Source organism: Epinephelus moara, chromosome 17 (genome assembly GCF_006386435.1).
Source record: "Epinephelus moara isolate mb chromosome 17, YSFRI_EMoa_1.0, whole genome shotgun sequence".
Taxonomy (NCBI): domain Eukaryota; kingdom Metazoa; phylum Chordata; class Actinopteri; order Perciformes; family Serranidae; genus Epinephelus; species Epinephelus moara.
Window position 1 is genome coordinate 7,189,156 of NC_065522.1, and position 21,845 is coordinate 7,211,000.

The window sequence follows — 21,845 nt, forward strand, 5'->3', positions numbered from 1 at the left end:
CAAGGCCATTATTTCCTCTAGGGAAATTCAGTTTGTCCACCTACTTTTAATGCTGCAGTTTGTGCTAAATAGCATGTTCATGCTGTACACATGAGAGAATGCCTTGAGTTGAAACAGTCATCAAAGTTTGAACATTCGGCCTTCACAGTGCACTCACACCAAAAGATTTATGAGCAGTAGCAGAGAGACTGCGGGAGTCTTTTGCCCTGAGTTTAACCTCTCAGTCAGCACTTTCTCTGTGGCTTTGAAGATTGAAAGACATTAGCACCCAAATTGAATTGATTTTTTGAGCACTTCTTTGGGCTGCAGACACATTAATGACGCCTTATCAAGTTGGGAAAGGTGTAATCAAGCAGTTGCCTATTTACACATCCAGCAGACACCTAGCAATGTTAGCATTCATTTTAAATCTTGTTGTTGGCCACCTGGTGAATGTCCAGCATTTGCTCTCCTTTTAGCTCTGTTTTTGGTCTCCACCAACTCCTAAGAGAAGTATGTTGCTCTTTAGCTGCTGAATGCTCCAGTGTTCACCAGCTAGTCGTTAACTTTGACTGCTGTTTTGTATGAGGCAGGTGATGTACCAGCCCAGTCGCCAGAGTAAAATGTTGCCATTGTACCTTTCTGCAAAACATGGATATTGTACATTTCAAGTGTATGGCGTAGTTCAGATTACATCTCTGTGTGTGAGGAGATGGTGGATGGCATGTCATCTACTGTAGGCAAAATGCAGCAGACAGCATCAGACCACAGTTTGAGACCAACAGAAGTTAAGACATGTCCAGCTGTGTTTGTGACAAAACCATTTTACATCAAAGCATGATGTTTTCCCAACCCTTACTAAGTGTTTTTTTGGGCCTAAACCTTATCACAGATGAACCTTAGTGTTCTCGCAACATGATATTGAAAATGTCAACATGTCTGCTACATATGGAACATACAAATGTAACATGTCTCACTTGCAGAAACGGGCAATGCCTACATTTATTCTGGCAATTACGATTTGTTGTTTATTAAACACTTAAACACCCTCTGCATCTGTTGTTGATGTTCTGCGATGGCGTGTCAATTCACACTTCTTACAAGCGCTATGTCTATTCAAAATGCCTTTCACTTGTTAGATGCATGCAGTCTTTTTCGGACATGGTTAGGTTTAGAAAAAACACATCATTGGCTGGCTCAACCTTCACATGGGAAACGTTGTATTACATTGTTGCCAGCCATGTTACAAACTGGTGCCGTCTGGCAGCATCACAAAGCGGCAGTATTTGACAAGTTGGGAATGAGAATGTGCTGGTTTATTAGAGCTTTTCCACTAAAAACAGCGAACTGATGCAGCTGGAATGCTTACAAGAGTGGTGGGACTGAATCAAAACAGCAAAGTGTTGGGCCAAGTTAAGTCTGTGCAGCAAAGAGGAATAATTATCCAGGGATATTTATCTGTGGGTTTGTCAGTACAAACAACCTCTTTCACACTACACATAATCATTTGACCCATTGCTTGTTTAAAAATGTGAACAATGCACCTTTAGCAACCTACCAGGAAGATCTGCATCCAGATTCACACTGTATCCACTGTATAGTTCATCTGTAAAAACATAAATCAACAAATTCACTACATTTTGTTGTAATCATGAATATATTGGACATGCTGAGCGGAGAAGTTTAGTGCACAGTGGAAGTGCTTTTATGTGAAAACTTATCACCACTAAAATTCATAGTGATGAGTGTAGCGGAGGGGGCCCTGACTCTGGTTAGCTTCAATGTGCTCGTCCCTGAATAATAAAACCAAACGTTTGCCTAGATTACATCAGCCCAGTGTTTATCCGTCATCACAAGTGATTCTAAGAGTTCTGCGTTCACATTTAAGGGATGAAAGGCCGGGCACAAAGCCGTCCTTGTATGAGCCCATTTATAGCCTGCGGTGCTTTGGAAGATTTCTATCACAAAGTCTAGATTAAAAAACAATGTAAAGTTCTAAAGTCCACATTACAAATGTGCATCTACTGTCTGCTCTGCGGTGCAGCTTAAAAAGAGCCTCCTATTGACTGTTGTAGCATCCAGATTAAAAACAAGAGGTGATTGATTTCTTTTTTTTTTTTTTTTGGAAGAACCCAGGGCAGCTATATCTACTTCAGCTTTATTATAGACTTTATTATTTTACCTTTATTACAGATGCTGGCTACAGGTGTATCATCATTTAGAGCATTTTTACAGACTTTACTCGTGGCCTTTCTTTTATGTAATGACCTTTCATTATTGCTTTTATCGCTTCTTTATTTTGTTCTATCTGTTCTTAATCCACCATGAAGCAGTTAACAACCACTTTCTATTGAGTTCTATTAAAAATGAGGAATGTTGTTTCGGGTTTGTCTCACCAGGGATGCTTTTTCTCAGCCTGCGCTATTAACCTCAAGTTTTACTACTTCCTACATGCTTTAATTAAAAGCCGTTGAGTTGATTTAAGATGTTTTTTTATAGTGAATACAATTAACTAACAGAAGTAGTTCACTCAATGGTTCAATAACAGCTCTCCTTCTGTCTCTACCTTTTCTTTGTCTACCTCAAGGATTTGGACGTCACTCCACGCTGCGCTGACCCATTAGAACTCAGTAGAGTCCAGTGAAGGCCCGGCCGCATCAGCAGAAATGGCTCCAGCAGCCATGTCTCTGCCTCCATCCCCTCTTACTTCCCTCCACCCATCCCGCCTCTCCTCAACCCTCCTCTTCTTCCTCCTCTCCGCCTTTCTCCTGCTGTCGTGTCCTGGATCGGTGCACGCAGGCTCACATGAGAAAAACTGCTCAGCCAGTGGAGACCCCTGTCAAGAAGGTGGGTTGGTCTGTGGTTTAATGCACACAGAGAGGGATTAACATGGGATAGATTTCTTCTCTTAACTCTTACAGGAGGTGCGGCTTACTGAAAGGGTTAAGTAGGGAAAAGGGTTAAGCCTCTACTTTTCCACGTACCAGCCATGTAAGCTATTGATGTCACCAGCCTTTGTCACAGCTCAACATAATGATGCTTTAGATCAGTGAAGTTTACCAGTGGTGGTTACAGCGTTTCATCTCTGAAGTGGCTTACTCAATGAAATCAATTTCCTCTTTTTTAAGAAACAACAATTAAGCATATAATTCATTATTGATTGTATGCCCCTGTTACAATGGAGGCAGCAGATGCATTAAACTATATGACTTGACTGCATTAATAATTTTACTCAGCTTCAGTACCCTGCAGATGTAAAAGCCAAGTCTCAACAATGATTTTGCACAGAGCCATTTAGCTTTTTGGTGCAAGCACTATATTTGCCTGTCAGCTAAAGGGGAGATACAACAGGTGAATACGGTAAAACATTTAACCAGATATCACCACAAGGGCAAGGTCACACATGAGTGAAATTAACATTGGTGAGTATTTACCCCCCTTCCGCTTTCATTTAATGTGAGCAGAAGGGAGGAATAGCCAGTACGTCTTTGCATTGTGGAGTTCAACTTTGGTAAACTTTACAAAGTCACAGCCTCAACCAGTAGCAAAGAAGTATATATATGTGTCTAACAACCCAATAATGTATGATTGTAGCCATGAAAAATACAAACTGCCCCACATTATAAATGCTGCCTGACTGACAGTGAGTCAGGAGACAGGCATGGAATGTAAGAAAATGGAAAAGGTACCAATAACATCATATTTTGCAGTATTTATTGGCAAGCTAGCTCTCCTTTTCCATCCACTGCCCACATTCAGCACAAACATCGCCTCGTCACTCACCTGCATCCACTCGTGTGACCATTACTTAAAACTTCCTCTGTTGAATACTTAGATTAAAACTAAGGGTAAACTTTGTAACAAATGGACATGACTGTTCCCAGTTGATTGTGTGCATTAAAATAATTATTTTTTTATTACAAGTTTTCTTGAATTTTTATGTTTAAATATGCAAATGAGACATTATCTAATAAAATATGTGCTTTTTGCATACATTTCCAGACCAGAAATTTGAACTAAAATAAACACCTTAATGTATATTCTATGGTGAATCATAATGACATTTTAAGTATATAAGTTTTCTTTATAATATCATATAGTAACATAGATTGGAGTTACATCACAGCTTAACTACATATGGTTTATTGCATATCTCTCATGTGGTACCAGTATATTAGTCTAAAGAGTCCTTAATTTCTAAAATAGCCTATAAATAACCTCCTGGCATTTATTGCAGTACATTTTGCCAGCTCATGCTGTGCGACCTGTCCAGAGGCTCTGCAAATAACAGAGAGAGATTTATTTGCCAGTTGCCAGGTGCTAATGCATAGTTAAAGTTGAACAACGTCAGCAGAATATTCATAACACACCCGCGGCAGGAACACCACACCATACGAAGGTGACAGTGTTTCATCGCCTCCTGGGCAAGAAAAACAAAACAAAACGGTGAGTTATCAGCCGATTGTGCCAATTTACTGCCCTGGAACTAGAGCGCATTGATCCATTTTGATAAGTTTTATGAAGACGAATGGGACCATATGGAAAATCTCCCACTTATTATAATCCTTAATCAAGTTGTGCCGTCACTGAGCTTTTTAGAATATGCCAGTGGCAGACTGTACAAGATTAGAGAGGGAGAGATCATTGAGGTTATCACACAAATTGTTATTTCTTGTGATTCTTTGCTGCAAAACTCGATTTGATTATTTTCTTTTTTTACATTTCAGGAGTGGTATTACCCGTGTGGAACCCTCAGAACCCCTCTGTAGGGGACAAAGTGGCACGGGCCATTGTTTACTTCGTAGCACTCATCTATATGTTCCTGGGAATGAGCATCATAGCGGACCGATTCATGTCTTCTATAGAGGTAGGCAAGAAATGGATGACTGCACACTTATTGTACTGTTGAGACATTCTGTTATGAGTTTCTCCTCATGATGTTGCAGGACTTCTTAGTAGATTAATGCAGTTAAATATAGAAGTCATGACAGCTATCACCAGCCATCATCAGTTTGGGGAAATACAATGGATCTAATTTAATTTGACTCATGTTTGACAGCTCTGTGGCATCATCTCATAAAATATTTAAATTGCTTTTCTTTCCTTATCACTTTCCTCTCATTTCCTTTTGTTGCATCCTCTTCTCTTCTCTTCTCTTCTCTTCTCTTCTTTTCTCTTCTTTTCTTTTCTTTTCTTGTCTCATCTTTCCTTTCCTTTCCTCTTCTTGCTATTTATTTCCTTTCATTTTCTGGCCTTTTGGTGTCTCGTCTCCTCTCCTCTCCTCTCCTCTCCTCTCCTCTCCAGGTCATAACATCCCAAGAGAAGGAAATCACTATAAAGAGGCCGAACGGTGAGACCACCACCGCCACGGTCAGAATCTGGAATGAGACCGTTTCTAATCTGACTCTAATGGCTCTGGGTTCTAGTGCCCCCGAGATACTGCTGTCTGTTATTGAGGTGAGCACAATATGAGCTAGGTGGTTACACATTAGATTAACTGATACAGAATGTAATGGGAACACGGTAATCTGATTTTCACCCCACCATAGGTGTGCGGTCACGGTTTCGAGGCAGGCTCTCTGGGTCCCAGCACCATCGTGGGCAGTGCTGCCTTCAACATGTTCGTCATCATCGCCCTCTGTGTGTACGTGGTTCCCGACGGAGAGACGCGCAAAATCAAACACCTTCGGGTGTTCTTCGTCACGGCGGCCTGGAGTATCTTCGCCTACATCTGGCTTTATCTGATTCTGAGTGTCTCTTCCCCTGGAGAGGTGGAGGTGAGATAGACAGAAATGGAAGCTGTTACCTGAGGAAAGTTTGGGAGAAAAGGAGGAAGTTGGGAAGGAAAGAAAAAGGAAGCTGTTAACTCTGTCTCCTCTCTCCTCTAGGTATGGGAGGCGGTGTTGACCTTCCTCTTCTTCCCCCTCTGTGTGGTCCAGGCCTGGGTGGCCGACCGTCGCCTCCTCTTTTACAAGTACGTCCGAAAGCGTTACCGTGCTGACAAGAACCGAGGCATCATCATTGAAACTGAGGGAGGGAACGATGGAGGGATGGGTATGGCCGGAGGAGCACTGGGTCCGGGGGGTTTCACCAAGATGGACATGCTGGAGCTGGACGGACAGATGGCATTAAACTGTCACAGTGGGATGGATGGAGGGTTGATGGAAGAGGGAGGAGCTAAGGATGAAGAGGACGAGGCCAGAAGGGACATGGCGAGGACGCTGAAGGACCTGAAGCAGAGGCACCCAGATAAAGACATGGAGCAACTGATTGAGATGGCTAATTATCAGGTAAGGGAGTGTGCACACACACATGCACAAAAACACACACATGCACACACACGCAAACACACAAACACAATAGCTGTGTAAGTTTGGTGATATTCCGTACTTATTTTTACAGATGGAGACAGAACAATTTCCAGCTCTGACTGACATGTGAGGTTGCACAAAGTATCAAAGTATAGCAAGTTGAGGCTAATATTAACACAGAGAGCTAATGCTTAGCTAACATTAGCTTATCAGCTAAATAACTTTTTCACAAACTTGTTTGAACAAATAAACGCAATTTTAAAAAATTATTTTGTTGATTTAATATTGACATTACTTTTATTGAAGAGCACATTTTGACCTTTTTTAAGACTCAAAGTTTAGGTCTTGGGACTTGTCCCAAGAATTGCCTGTCTTGACTTGAGACTTGACGTGGATCTTGAATGTTGAGACTTACTTGTGACTTGAAACAAGACTTGGTCCCACTTTTGAAGCATAGTGTGACATTTTGCTTTTTTGCCAATACTCTATTGAGAATATCGATACCACTCTCATGTTTGCATTAAGTATGGAGCTAGAACTGGGAGGCGACTGGGAGACTATTAACTGCTTGTTGCAAAGGAGAAAAAAAAAAGCAAATGCTTCAGCATGTAACTCCATCTAAAGCCACAAAATTTAATCTTTTATGTTTCTATGGATTATACAAATAAGACATGTGTCCATTACTGAGCTTTAGAGGTGCTAATGGGCATATTTTTGACTTTTGGAGTTAGTCAAGCTAACTGTTGTGCTCTGCCTTCAGTCTTTATGCGAAGCTAAGCTAAGCTAAGCTAAACTAAGCTAAGCTAAGCTATGCTAAGCTATGCTAAGATAATCACTTCCTGGCTCTAGCTCAATAGAATACTTAACCTGCATTCATGTGGTGTTGGAATAATCAGAAAAATGAGTTCCCATGAACGCCCACAAATTGGAATGACGCAAAAAGTCAAAATTATGGTACACAACCTGCTGAGTTAATGACACATTACAAATGTTTGGTTGATGTTCAGAACTTTTTTATTCATTCACGTATGGCATATTAAATTTTGCTCACATGTAATTAGTAATAAGGTATTAGGCTGTAATTATTAGTTGTTGTCCATGTAGTGTGACCTAGATTAGTTAGAAAAGTTATTTATTAGCATTAACCCCGTCAGCAAAGGTAAAGCAATATCTTAGTGGATTTTGGGAATACAGGCTGGTGCAGCAACAAGTCTGGGAAAAAAACACTGTAATATATAGCAACATGAATCTTCCCTGGGACGTAAAATGCTCTGAGCAATAAAATTCAACACATCTTCTTTGTAGCATCCCTGTTGTTTCCATTGTACAACTTAAAAATTCACAAACACAGAAGTTGAAAGAACAACTTCAGGCCAACTCAGGGAAATGGGACCATCCAAGGAGTATATGAATTGTAGCATGAATGCACAGGCATCAAAGTGGTATCGAGCTTCTTCTCTAACTCTTGGCAAAAAAGCAAATAAGCTTACTGTATTCAGCAAAATGTCAAGCTACTCCAAGACATATGCAATACAAAAACTTAAAAGTATATCAGTGGTGTGTACACTTATGAATATGACTGGATGTAACACTTTCTTCCAATTAGTTTCCCCTGTCTCCATCTCGACTTTGTTTCTTAAAGTTCTCCTTCTAAAGATCTTTTTCCGTTTAGAAACAAAATGAAAAATAACATTACTCATACACATTTCAAGTGTGACTCCTCTGAGGGTGACTTTGTGTTGGAGATGACGCTGTGACACATCCAGTTGTGAACGAGGTGTTTTTGGTGATAGCAGGTAGGACAGCACATAGCCGTTATACAGAGAACGTCTCAAAATGTTTCAGAGCAACTTCTGAGCTGTTTAACAAATTAATAAGACTTACGCCTACTGTAACTGCCTCAGTAAATTTAATTAAAATAATCCTTATTTGTCTTTTGTAGTGCTCATTTATTTCTATAAAATAGAAACCCAACTATGCACACACACCAAATATAAAGTTATAAGTTACAGTTGTTTTTATGTTGATGTTTTGTTTTAACGATGTCTTTTATCCTCTACGCTCTGTAAGGCGACCTTGGGTGACATGAAAGGCGCCTCCAAATAAAATGTATTATTATTATTATGATTATTATAGGCTGCAGATGTTAATTAAAGTCCCGGCTGAGTATTAGACAGCCACACAGTCTCTCTCACACACATCAACAGATACAGAGGGAAATACAGTTTTTTCATCTAATGTTATGTGCTGGTAAAACCACTAGTCTGCAGAGTGGAAGGTGCCATTTGGCTCGATTGACAGCACTAAAACATGCAACCCCTCTGGCATCCAGGTGATTTTTTGCCCGGTAAGTTATAAGAACATTAGGTATGTGAGCGTGAAAGTTCACAGTTGACAAAAAATTTGTAACACAAGGTCCACTGCAAGGTTACCTTTTTTTTTTAGCTAACAGCTTCATCTGTCACAGTGAGTTCATTTACAAGAAAGACCGTGAGATGTGGTTTAAAGTTTGTAAAAAGCCAGCAGGTGGACCTCGAGTTAAGATTTTTTGGGGGAATTTTAGATCTACAATTTGTTCATTGATATTTAGAAGCCATGAAAAAATGTGTGCTTTGTCCTAAATTTAACTTTTGGTTAAATTTGGCATTTGATTAGCTGAGTTTCGATAGTCAGTGCGTCACATAGAGATTAATCGACTAGTCGGTTAATCTTCTCATCCCTGGTCATAAGAAAGAAGCTGCTACTAGATTGCTGTCTCACACACACACGTCTCTGTTGAGAGATTTACTCACACTTGCTTAAAAATGTTTATGAGAAGAAATAAAGCTGGCACATTAAGGATTCCTCTGCTTTATCCGTTTTCATCCTTTAATGCTGAACTGTAGAAGCTGTCCAAGCCTCTGCTGCTCTCCCTTTCTCTGCTTTCCCCTCTTCCTTCCCTTGCCTCCTCTCCAAGTCATATCTCGGTCTCGGTCTTTGGTTTTTTTTTGGAGCGAAGGAGGGAAGGAAAGGACTTTGGCAGGCACCTCAAGGTGCACTGGGTAACTTCCAGATGTTTGTTTGCATTCAAGCCTCCCTCCCCCCTGCAGCTACTCCCTCAGCCGCGTGCTGTAAATAAAAATGACAGCTGCCCTGGAGATTAATCTCAGCTGGGTAAATTAAGGTTCTTGTGCTCATAATGAATCATTATATTAAAAAAAAATAAAATAAGGGTCCCCCGTGGTGGAATTGGACTTTCATCAACTTCGGCCAGCTTGCTCAGCAAAACCACATCAAGTTTTTAACTAAACTAACAATCACTGCTTCTGTCCCTCCAAAGAGATGCAGATTTTATGAGGATTCTGAAATGAAATTGCCGGCTCGCTTCCCCTGAATTTATAAATCACTGTGTTCCCAGCTCTGAGGCCACATTTAATCTAATGATCTCCTCAAATACAGTGGCCAATTTGTTCATTTTCTATTTGGTGGATCGTTAGGATATTAAATTGGTATTCAGCCATACATTTTCATTGAAATCATTACTTATAGATTGATAAGGCCCATTAGATCCAAAGTTTGCAGCTAAGAAAGTCAGCAACTACAGTCTTGTGCGTTTCAAAAAGGTTAATACTTAGGGAGACAGCTACAATGCAAAGTCATTCATTGTCAGCGTGATTCTAATTATGTATTCATTTATTTTGTCTGTCTCTGTTTAGAAGTGCAGTTACAGCTTTTTAATGCGGGAGTGAAGTTCCAACCCCACAAACAAAAGAGATAGTGCAGTATTTAGGTTCAAACCTCAAGCATCCTATCTTTTGAAGTGTCCTCAATGACTCTGCAGCTGACCTTTGACCTCTAACATCCCTGAAGAGATGTAAAAAAAAATTCCCTAGAGAGATTCACAGCTTAAGCTGTAGATTGCAGCTGTCAGTTTAAGAGTGAAAGCTTTTCTTAAAGAAAGACTAATCTGGAAAAAGCGCAGTAAGGTATAGATTAACATGATGAATACAATAGAACACTTTGTTATTGATTTGTCCTTGATTTGTTTTTGTTGATCAGGTCCTGATGCAGCAGCAAAAGAGCAGAGCATTCTACCGTATCCAGGCAACCAGGATGATGATCGGAGCTGGCAACATCCTGAAGAAGCACGCTGCCGACCAGGCTCGCAAGGTGAGACGCACAGTCTTCCCTCATCTTCATTATTCAAGGCTAAAAAACACACTGTCCTTGACATTTTTTCCCATGAATTTTTCGCAGGTGGTGAGCAGCCATGAGACCCAGGCCCAGGAGGACGACCCTCACACCATCAGGATGGAGTTTGAACCCTCTTTGTACCAGTGCTTTGAAAACTGTGGCTCCTTAAAACTAACCGTTGCCAGACATGGAGGAGACCCTGGAGTTACTGTCAAGGTGTGTTTGTGTGTGGTATTAGTGCATGACCGTGGAGTTTTTCAGTAGAAAAGGAATCAAAGTGTGTTTATAAAACGGTGTGTATGTGAAGTAGAGAAGCCCAAAGACTCCCAGACAGACTAAAGCAGACACAAAGCTCTGAACTGTTTTCATTCACATCTTTGGCAGTTTTCCTGGTCTTGGTTTTGATCTTCCTTATAACGCGTTCTCACCTCTAGAGACTTTGAGTATCCTTTTTCCTTTTCTCTGGTCAGAGCTAGTAAAAGGATAGAAGTAGGTGAACTTGGAGACACCATACAGAACACTTTATTCTCCAGATTTTTAGATTCCAGCCCAGGTTGTAACTCAAAGAAAACACACATCCTCCTGCAAAGGCTCATTGATCTGGGGCTTAACGCTGGCCTCGTACTCCGAATAAGAGATTTTCTTTCAAGTCTCCCACGGGGAGTCTGTGTCAGCGGAATGATACCTGATTTGCTTGCTTTTACTACCGGGGGCTTTGAAAGGCTGTGTCTCGTCTGTTCTTCTCCCTGTATACAAATGAAGCTATGATGCAACATCAGTGCTGTGTGTAGAGGCAGGCTGAAGGCATGGCCTCAGTCCGCTGTCTACTGAAGGCTGATTCTGCTAAGTGAAGTGGCCTATTTAGCCCACACACAGGCTCTTCAGACATGGTGTCAGAGCAGCGCTTCAGAGAATAAGAAATTATTATTCTTACCAAACAGGATTCCTAAATGAAGCTACTTGTACTTGACGGCTCACTTACTGAAACAGTCAAAAGCTCAGAGAAGCTATTCGCAATCCCAGACTGCAATCTGCAAGACTTTTAAATATACAAGAAAAGTCCAAAGAAATCTACACTGCACTTTACCCTATAAAAAGATTTAAGATGTCAAAACAGCGCTGACATATTATCCCTTTTAAATAAACTTATTAGCAAAGAGTTGCTCACATGTCCAGCAGATATGGTGAAGTGTGTTAGTCCAATATTTACACTCATTTTAGCTTTGTTTTGCAATGCAATTACTTGAACACTGAGATAAAACCATGCTCCACCATGTTCACCAGCTATTTGCCAACTTTGTCTGTCTGCCATTTGGTGCTGAGCTGTGTACAGTGGCTTTTTAGAGCTTTTCAGTTGAAAACAGCTGCCTGTAAACAACACAGATAAGAGCAATTAGACTGAACCAAAGCATTAATGTTGCTGCTGTAAAACTGAAACAATCAGCTGAATGCTAGAGAATGATAAAATGTTCTGTATAGCTAAAGTGAACAGCAGAGTCAGGTGACAATTCTCCATGGGTTCTTCAATATGACCATCAATTTTCACATTCACAGGAACTTTTTCATTCTAAAAACCTCCTTTTTGTTGTGTCCACACCACAAGAACAAGGAACAGCAGTTCTTAGAATGCAGTTTTAAGGGAACTTTAACTTTTTTTTGGAGGAACCATGAATGACCTAAGTGTACAGTGAATGATGTGGAAGTAAGCAGGGCTGGGTGTCATTTAAAAAATGATGATACCAGTGCCAATACCAGTAGGCCTACCCTTAAATTGAAACTGATACCGATAGAATACTTAACTCAACACCCATAATGTGAATGGAGTGGTGTGTAGTATAGCCATAATTTAAAATGTTTTGGTGGCATCTCTGCTCTCTGAACTGCCATCTCTGACCTCACCGCTCCACAGACTATGCAGGTTGTAGCGTCTAATGTGGGAGTGTGAGCTCTGTGCTGGGAACAGTTGTCTGCCTGGCTGCGCACACACAGTAATAGGGGTAACTGTTGGCATCACATGGCTAACGTTACCTAATGGTTATTAACAGGGTTTAATGACAAAGTCCAGTCATTTCGGTGTTGGTGTAAGTTTGTTAGGACCGTTTAACTGCTAGGTCTTGTATGTTAGCTGCTGCTGCCTTTTTAGCTCGTGCTAACTAGACAGAGCATCTCTGGTAACAGCAGCAACAGAAAATTTGCTGATTTGTTGGGGAGTCGGGACAGTCGGGGATCAGACCCCATGGTGCGAAAAGGATTGAATGCAGATATCATTTGACTGGAGAATATTTGATACTACTTGGTGCTGAGTTATATCGGTCGATATCTTAAAAGTATCCAGTACAGATACTCAGCCCGAAATGTAAGTATACTTTTATCGGTGGAACACAGCCAATGCAGCATCAGCAACCACCACTTTGAATGTGCTCTAGTTGTGTGAACAATAGACAACAGAAAAAACACAAACGCTTGTAACAAAAGAAATGTAAGAAAACGTGGACACATGGACCAACAGTGAAGTCCAGGCCACGTGATTTTGACCCGTCAAAGCAGAAGTGACGTTATACCAGCCTCTGACTGGCTTACAAAACATCACTTCAGCATTTTTCTTGGCAAGGCAAATGCAAACAGAAAAAAAGCCCTTGAGGGTAGCTTATATAGTTCTCAGGGGGGCTCCCCAGTGCGCAGTTCCTCTCAACAAGTCCCCAGAGCTGTTTACTCCAAAAATAAAAGTACTAATAATATCAGCTTTAAGTTTGCTAGACTAGTTAGTATATGATGTTAGAGACCAGATTTCTGCTATACCATCCATGCAATAAGGAAACATATTCCTATCAGATTTATTCTGTACATAAGCTTGCTGCATTCACAATTCATGTCTACATTTTGTATTTTCAAATTTCAGACATCTGAAATATTATTTTGCCTTAGTATACAGTAGCTCCCAGCAATATCAGCTATTATAGTGGATGCATTCAAAAATAAGTTTAAAGCTGTGTCACTCACACATTTCATCAAGAGCAAAAAATACAGCAGAGCCAAGAAAATGATTATAAAAGCACCACCAACACCGAGTCACTGATTCAGCTTTGCCTACGGACAGGCTCAGATTATTTTTATATTATTATTTATTTTTCAATTTTTATATAACAGGCAACACAATCTGATCACTGTTATCTGATTCTAAACAATGAGGATAAGCTTGTAAGCCTCTGTATAGGCTGGAGAGGGTTAATAAACGGGGCAGATGAAGAGAGGACACAGAGAATGAAGAGGATACAGGGAAAGTTTTGTTGTACTATCTTCAAAGTCTTTATTATCAGACTGTATCTGACCAGAGGGCTCAGTTTAATGAAGCCGTTTTTCTTGTTTTCTCTCACCCTATGTTCGCATCTCCCCAAATGCCTCTCCTCCGTTTCTTTGCCGTCCTCCTCGATCTCTCACTTCTTCTCTGTTCTCTGTGCTCTCCCTCTCTCTTTGTGTTTATCTGCCCTTTTCATATCTGTTCACTTCTGTTTCATCTTTTGACGGCTCTTTGCTCTCTCTCTCTTCCCCCTCGTCTCACCCCGCTTCCCATCTCCTTGTGTTCCTATCTCCCCCAGGTGGATTATCGCACAGAGGACGGTACGGCAAACGCAGGTTCAGATTATGAGTTTGCGGAGGGAACACTGCTGTTTAAGCCAGGAGAGACCCTCAAAGGTAAAAATAACAGTCGCAGCAATAATTTATGGCATATTTTTAAAAAACACATCACTGAGACTCAGACTCAAATAGAAGAGGTTATCTTCAGCATTTTAGACAACTTTTTCCACTGGCTTCAAGAAAATTTTAATGTTTAGACTGAAATAATTTTGCATAAAGAGGAGTACCAGGAACTACTCTAGTCTGTACCAAAACCAACATTCTAAAATGACAATTCTTTTACCAGAGATCACAGTCGGAGTGATTGATGACGACATCTTTGAGGAGGATGAGTATTTCTACGTCCACCTAAGTAACCCTCGAGTGGTTGGTTATCCTGAGATTGGTACTGCCCCATTGGATGCCAGTGCCACCCCCAAAGCCGTGCTGGGTGACAACCACACAGCCACAGTGACCATCTATGATGACGATCACGCAGGTAAGAAGAATCCCTGAATGATGTCACAGGAGTTTCCATTTGCACTGTACATTTTATAGTTAAAGCCAAACTAAAATTAAAATTCCCTTCACTTTCTGTAAAAGATGGAACATGCAAAACAGACAAAGTGACAAAAGCAGATGTCTAAGGGAAACATGTATTTTCCAGACTGTACCCTATTTTCCCATATTTTTGTGTCTGAGTTTATTTAGTTCAGTTTTGGGAGATAGTGCTGCAGCAGCTGATAGTGAAACAGGCTGCAATGTAACCACCTGGGGCAATTATGCATCGTCGATATATGTCCACTAAAAGTGTTTGTTTTTGCCACTGACAGGCTCAGATTGTTATTCTAAGTGTCTGACAACTTTATGGAAACCATCCCTACAGACACATAAAACATTTCTCTTTGCCTTTCACTTCATCTGGTCTATTTGTTATTGTGTAAAGCCTGTTTCTCACTGGACAAGAAAACCCACTATCACCCACTAACATCTAGCTTTTGTATTAAATGGGAAAGGTTACAATCAGCATTCACTCCTGAGGCAATTGCCTCTGCAGTAGTTACAGGTATTTATCTGCTCCAGTGCAGATCTGCTCAGATGGGCAATGATGAAAATGCAACACCCTCATTTTAGACCCTTTGCCAGCACAATGTAATGATGGGCAGCCACAACATGCCATCCATCTCCGTCCAAGCAGCGCTTGAACATTTAACATGGAACAATTTAGCTGCGACTGAGTTTGAGTGAGAGACTGAATAAGTAAGAGATTTTAAAAAAGACATACCCACTGTAATACTTTCACTAGCCTCCATGCTTTCAACCTGTTTTCTGGCCTATCGGTGATGTAGAACCTGACACAACAGAAGAAAAGACAAAAAAACAAAACAGAAAGGTATACTCCCCTCACAACGTGTAAGTCTCGCTCAAGGAGAAGTCTTGTTCTGAAAAATTGCTTAGGTTTCCCTTTAAGAGCTGGTTTTGCTTAATTTTAAATCAACATGGGTCTATTGCTTTGCTGCATAGTCCCAGGACATCATCAAAAAGGTATCACGAAGAGTTCCAGTCCCCTCAATGTCACCTCTTTTTCAGTTACAGGAGTTTGATAACATCCAAAGAGAATTAAACTGAGGGAGGCTGAGTGGAGAGTGGGCGTTTACCTGATGCTTATTATCTTTTATCTGGAGAGAGTGGGTGCGAATCTATTATTCCTTTCACTATATATACGGTACGCATTGGAGAGCAAACCAGTGAGTGAGAGCGTAGGTGTTGATCAACCTTTCATCTTTCACGTCTTTTTAGTGGTGCTCCCCTGCGAAATAAAGTTCTTTCTTTCTTTCTTTCTTTCTTTCTTTCTTTCTTTCTTTCTTTCCCAGGTATCTTTACCTTTGAGAGTGCCAGTCAGAGGGTGAGTGAGAGCGTAGGTGTGATGGAGGTGAAGGTGCTCAGGACTTCGGGGGCCCGAGGCCTGGTAGCTGTCCCCTACCGAACTGTGGATGCCTCTGCTAAAGCAGGAGAGGACTATGAACTGGCAGCTGGCAAGCTGGAGTTTCAGAATGACGAGACCATGTAAGTGCAGACATGTTGTGAGGAATTGTTATTCAATCCACGTTTGTTCACAGTGTAGCAGTAACAGGTTTGAAAATACATTGGAAGTTGACCAATGGCCCAATATATATTCCTTTAATTCATCAAAAAAAATGTTTTTGCCACTCTAAAAGGTGACTGACATATTTTTAGATTCCCAATGACACATACCACTTTCTCAGTTTCCTTTCTGTGTGATTGACTCCCATTCAGAAATGGCTGTTCAGGTTAATTGAGTGTTAAACATGCATTCACAGTATAAACAGCTCTATTAGGCAGATAACAGCGTAATAATGCCACTCTTCAAGGTAGGCTACTCTGCATTAAAATGCTCTCTCACACGTGCGCGCACACACACACACAAAATTGCTCTTGTGTCCTTGGGCACATGTATTTTTAATATGCTGATGTTGGCGGTGTTAAATTGACCAATACATAAAGCAGTTGGGAAAGCAGTTTCCTCAGCGCCTCCTGGGGCCTATAAAGCAAGTACTTTATGTTTGTGTGTGTGTGTGTGTGTGTGTGTGTGTTGGTGTTGTACTTGTATCTGTATGAGGACCAAGTGGAAGAGAGGACATTTATGCATAGTGAGGACATTTCTGCTGGTTGCCACGTCCTTAATGTGCTGTTTGATTGACAAGGTTAGAGGTTAGGTCAGGGTTGGGGTTAGGTTTGACAGTAGTTAGGGCTTAAGTGTATAATAATACAAATGTGTGTGTGTGTGTGTGTGTGTGTGTGTGTGTCTAGGGAGGGCAAATGTTGGCAAGGCCGTTCATAAGCTGTTCATCTGTGGTTTGCCCTTAGAGGAAGACTGAGAAGATGGAGTGTGTGTCTACCTGTGTGTGTTCTTGTTCGTCTATCCTTTTAAGGACCAATTTCACTTTTAGGCCTTAAGAGTGAGGACATTTTTTGTCTTCATAGATCTGTTTAGGTTTCAAGACTTTGGCTTTCAGATTAAGAACAGAGTACAAACACATGTCAGACCAGAATTTTACAAATGACATAAAGCTTGCCAGCTTCTACATATGAGCGTCACCACAAGGCCAGAGTGTGTTTGCATGTGTGTGTTCTTGCTCTTCTGTCCTTGTAAGGATCATGTTTGGTTTTGAGACCTTGAGAATGAGGACATGTTTTGTCTTCAAAGATCTCTTTAAGCTGTAAGACTTTGACTTTCAGGGTAAGATTAGAATTACTTGTAGGTTAAGGGCTGGGGTTAGACATGTACTGTAGCTGTGATCAAGGCTTCAGGGCTCAGGAATGCATGATGTGAATGAGGGTCCCCACAAGTACATGAGTACAAACGTGTGTGTGTGTCAGATCAAAATTAACAAATGAACAAGAAGCTTCCCAGCTGATACCAGCCAGCTATGTATGAGTATCACCACAAGGGCAGAGTGTTTTTGCGTGTGTGTGTGTGTGTGTGTGTGTGTGCTCTTGTTCTCCTATCCTTTTAGGAACCAATTTTAGTTTAAGACCTTGAGAGTGAGGACATTTTTTTCCTTAAAGAGCTGTTTAAACTTTAAGACATTGACTTTCAGGTTAAGATTAAAGTTACATGTAAATTAAGGTTAAGAGCTGGGGTTAGACATGCACTGTGCAGTAGTTGTGGCCAAGACTTTTGGAGCTAGGGAATGCGTGGTATAAGTTAGGGTCCCCACAAGTATAGGAGTACAAATGTGCATGTGTGTCAGACCAGAATTTACAAATTAAGGAGATTTTTTGCAGCTGATTACAGCCAGCTTCTACATATCAGCGTCTCCACGAGGGCAGAATGTGTTTGCATGCATATGTCCGTGTGAAATGATGTACCATCAATGATGCAATCACTACTTATAAAGCCAGCTAGTGAGCTGTGAGGTTAGGAAGGGTGGAGAGAGCAATGAAAGGGAGTTTTAGAGGGAGAGAGGAGAGAGAGATAAGAGGGAGCTGTACTGTACGTCCTCTGGTAGCTGTTAAAGTCTGATGCGGGTGTATCAGTACAGAAACTAAATAGAGGGCTGATGTCAATGGAGTTAAGATTCTGTTGCTACAAGAGGATTATAGAGATCAGTGGGTGCAGTATGTTTTACTCCGAAGAGATTTTAACTTTGTGGGTCAAGAGTAAACAATAAGTATAAGGATCATCTTCCACTGGATGTGGATTAATAGTACAGGGTTTGTATTTATGAAGCATCTGAGAATCATACTGAAAGTTTGAATAGGTCTAAGTCTCACCTTTTGATAAGGACACTACACCCACTTTTAGAGCCGGTTGTTTCCAGCTTCTAACATGTGTTCGGTAATACGAACACAAGTGGACAGTTAAGTCTTCAGGTTTTGTTAATGCCTACATCACTTGCGCTAGAAGATCATATGGCCCACAATGTTAATGTGCCCACACTCTCGTTAGCTGCTTGATAGCAGTTGTTTTGGTACAGCTGGAGATTTAGCCGTCAGCAGAATTCAACATGTCTCTTTCCACAGGGCAAAACAATGGACAGTCACGCAACACTTCATTAACACACATACATAAAATCGGCAAGTTATAAACAGATACTTTAGTAATCCGGAGGGAAGTTAAGGCACCCAGCCGATTACACAATGCATAAAAAACATAGATTCATAAAGGGATAGAGAATATAAGCAGAAGAATAAAAACACAAAGCAGTGCAGTCCCAGGACTACTACAGAGAGCTGTTACTACAGTACATATGCTTATGATGGTAGTGCAAATTAAGATGGTTGACAGAGCAGGTATTGCCATGTAAGGTGATCAATGTAAAGTTTAATTATACTGTGTTATTGATAATTTAGAATACAAATTGAAGACTAATATATGGACAGATACCAATGCAAAACAGATGCTGCATAAGGCTGATGAAGCAGGTGACTTACAGTCACACTAACTTTTATTTACAGAGGTTGAATATCTGAATACAAAAAGAAAGAAAATACAAATGCACTCTGTCACCAAAACAACCACCATGTCCTGCAGTGATAACATAGTCCTAGCATTAGCGTTTAGCATTACGTTTTAAAGATATATGGTCGAATATGTCCCAGACCACCTTGGCAAGTGGTGATCGGATCACAATACATCTTGGTTTACACTTGTATTAAGGGCTTTCCATTTGTGATCTGATCACCCAAGATGCATGTTAACACCAGGTATAAATGGGGCCCAAGGTAGCAGACAGTATGCATTACTGACAACTACAACGTATGTGTTATAAAATAATAGGTTACACAATGGAATCAGCTTATTTGAAATAGTACCAAAATGACCTACACATAAATTACTGCTTATCTGCTTTTTTAAATAGTTACTCCAGTGGGGCATTATAGTTTGTGCTATGTTCCCATCATGCCTGTTTGTTATATCTCTTTATATTGAGTGTGATTGTGCTCTGTCAGCAGTAATAATGTCAGAGAGGCTCTGGCATTACAGTCTTGCTCTTCTTAAAGGCTTTCTGAGAAAATGGGCAAACCAAAGGAAAAAAGAGAGAGAACTTGTGCTAACAGGATGTGCTCTCTCATAATATCCCTCCCCCACTTATATTTATTTCATGTCTTTTCTTGCTGCTACCTCTCTCTGTGTGTGTTTCTCTCCTCTTTTCATCACTGCGCCTTTGAGCCCCTTGTCAAAAAATTCCCCACTAATGTAAACCTGCTTTTATCCCCTGCGCTCGTTTGTGTCTTTTTTTCCCCCTCCATCTCCCCTTTTCTCTCTTTTCTGTCTTTGCCTCATTAAATTTATGCTCTTCATTGACCTTGGGTTTAGCCATTTTTTTTCCGTCTTTCTTTCTTGTTGAAGCCTCTGTCGGGCTTTTTAAAATATCTCTTCCCCTTTCTCCCATCCCCCATATTTTTGTCTGGTATATTTTTAGACTTTTTGAGTTTTGTCATCCTCTCCTCCTCTCTGGTTCTCTCCCTTCTTCACCTTCTCCTCTACCCTCACCTCCCTGTCATCTCATGTCTCTCCTCCCCCCCTTTTCACCCACTCCTGCGCACCCTCGACTCCTCTTCATTTGCATCTTCCTCCCTTCTGTCTCTCACCTTTACTTATTTACACTGTCAGATTTTCTTTCCCCTTTTTCCTCCCCTTGCTGCCTTCCTCACCTTCTACCTGACACCCATATGCTGCTCCATTGTCTCTTAGTCTCAGCTCCTTTTCTTTTACCCCTCTCCCCACCTCATCCCCCTCCCTTACTCGATCCCCTCTCCTCATACTCTCCATCCATCCATCTCTGTCTAACCCTTTACTCAGAGAAAAGGGACTTACTGCCAAGGCAATTTAGCTGGATCACAACCCAGACATAACTCACCACGCACACCTCCCTCTGTTCTCTCTTGTCCCTCCTACAGTATGTGTTCCTTCGAGCTGCGGAATAGTTTTGTTTACCCCTTTCGTCTATTTCCTGCATTTTAGCAACCCCACATTAATCTGTGACTTCTCTTGTTTATCCTGTCTGTTGGGATGAGCTTTCTGAAAAGTTTTGGAAACGAGTAAATTGGTAAAAGTCACTGAATGGATCACAGGAAGGAGGCGGAGGGGAATGGATGAAGATGGGGTGCATGAGCCAGGTGCTGCTTAAAATTCTTGGGGAAAATCTAAAAGGCATTGGAGCTGAACTGACAAGAGGAGAGGAGGAGGAGGATGAGGAGGAAAAAGTGAAGATAGAGAAGGAGAAGGGGGCTTCAGCTCAATTGTACGAGCGCTAATTCATATAAAAATAATGTGATTCCCTTTTCTCCTGCTTCCCTTCATCAGAGGTCAGGCTTCAGCTGAGTGCTCTCTGGAGCTGTTAGGAATTCTTGCTCATTTATACTTCAGCAAGGTGGATGGTTGATGAAATATGTGTTTAAAGGCACACTCCACTAAAGTTACACATCATGTCAGTTTACTTGTCATGAAGACATAATTTATTCATGTGGCTTCAAAACTGTGTAAAATAATGGACGTAGCTGTGACATCAGGTTACTGTTTTGAGGCCTCAAGTTGGGCTTTTTACCTATCGCCATCTTGGATTTTTTTGAGCTAGAAGTGACCATAGTTGTAAAAGAGGATGGAGCTAGCCTAATGCTAGCTGATAACTTGGTTAGCATGATGCATGATGATCCAACGCTACTTTTTGCTGTTGGAAAAAACGCTTGAAACCATTAAAACAAATGTACTTATTGGAAAAAGTGAACTTTCAACTTAGAGTATTTTAGTACAACCAAACCAGGGCTGGATATTAACTTTTTTGGTGATTTCCAAAATCTATCAGCCAACAGTTGTTCTTTGGCTGGTGAGTAAAGCAAATCCAGCAGCCACTTGTATAATTTACCGGCATTTGGCTGATGTTAAATTCCAACCCTGACCAAACACTGAACAAGATTCCTTTAGGCGACCAAAACATTAAAATTAACTTTCATGAGCTGAAAACACTCTGAATTTGCGACAGCTATAGATATGCTTCTTCAATCTGGGGTTATACCATGGTTACGTCACTTAACAATGTTGTCAGCAGACGGCACCCGCCCATAAAAATGAAACAGGTGAGTTATATAAAAATTAAGTGCCTGTGCAGTTGTCATAAAGGGGAAAATTACCTATTAAAACCAAAACGTTTTTCTTTTTTTGGGGGGGATGTTGAGAGATCCAGCTGGACAAAATGACCAGTGCATTGCTAAACTTTGATACACAGAGAAGACAATAAT

At 40.9% G+C, this 21,845-nt stretch overlaps 1 protein-coding gene across 3 annotated transcripts in view; it reads left to right on the forward strand.

The window, feature by feature from the left end:
- The window catches only part of LOC126404221 (sodium/calcium exchanger 1-like), a 130,589-nt gene that overhangs the window by 53,634 nt on the left and 55,110 nt on the right, over positions 1-21,845 (forward strand). For all 3 annotated transcript variants that reach the window (XM_050067288.1, XM_050067287.1, XM_050067285.1), the window contains exons 2-11: positions 2,567-2,826; positions 4,707-4,846; positions 5,284-5,436; positions 5,529-5,756; positions 5,868-6,269; positions 10,329-10,439; positions 10,527-10,679; positions 14,060-14,156; positions 14,386-14,577; positions 15,953-16,145. In XM_050067288.1, the coding sequence (XP_049923245.1) occupies positions 2,646-2,826; positions 4,707-4,846; positions 5,284-5,436; positions 5,529-5,756; positions 5,868-6,269; positions 10,329-10,439; positions 10,527-10,679; positions 14,060-14,156; positions 14,386-14,577; positions 15,953-16,145 (1,850 nt within the window). In that variant the 5' untranslated portion in view covers positions 2,567-2,645. The remainder of the gene's footprint in view (positions 1-2,566; positions 2,827-4,706; positions 4,847-5,283; positions 5,437-5,528; positions 5,757-5,867; positions 6,270-10,328; positions 10,440-10,526; positions 10,680-14,059; positions 14,157-14,385; positions 14,578-15,952; positions 16,146-21,845) is intronic.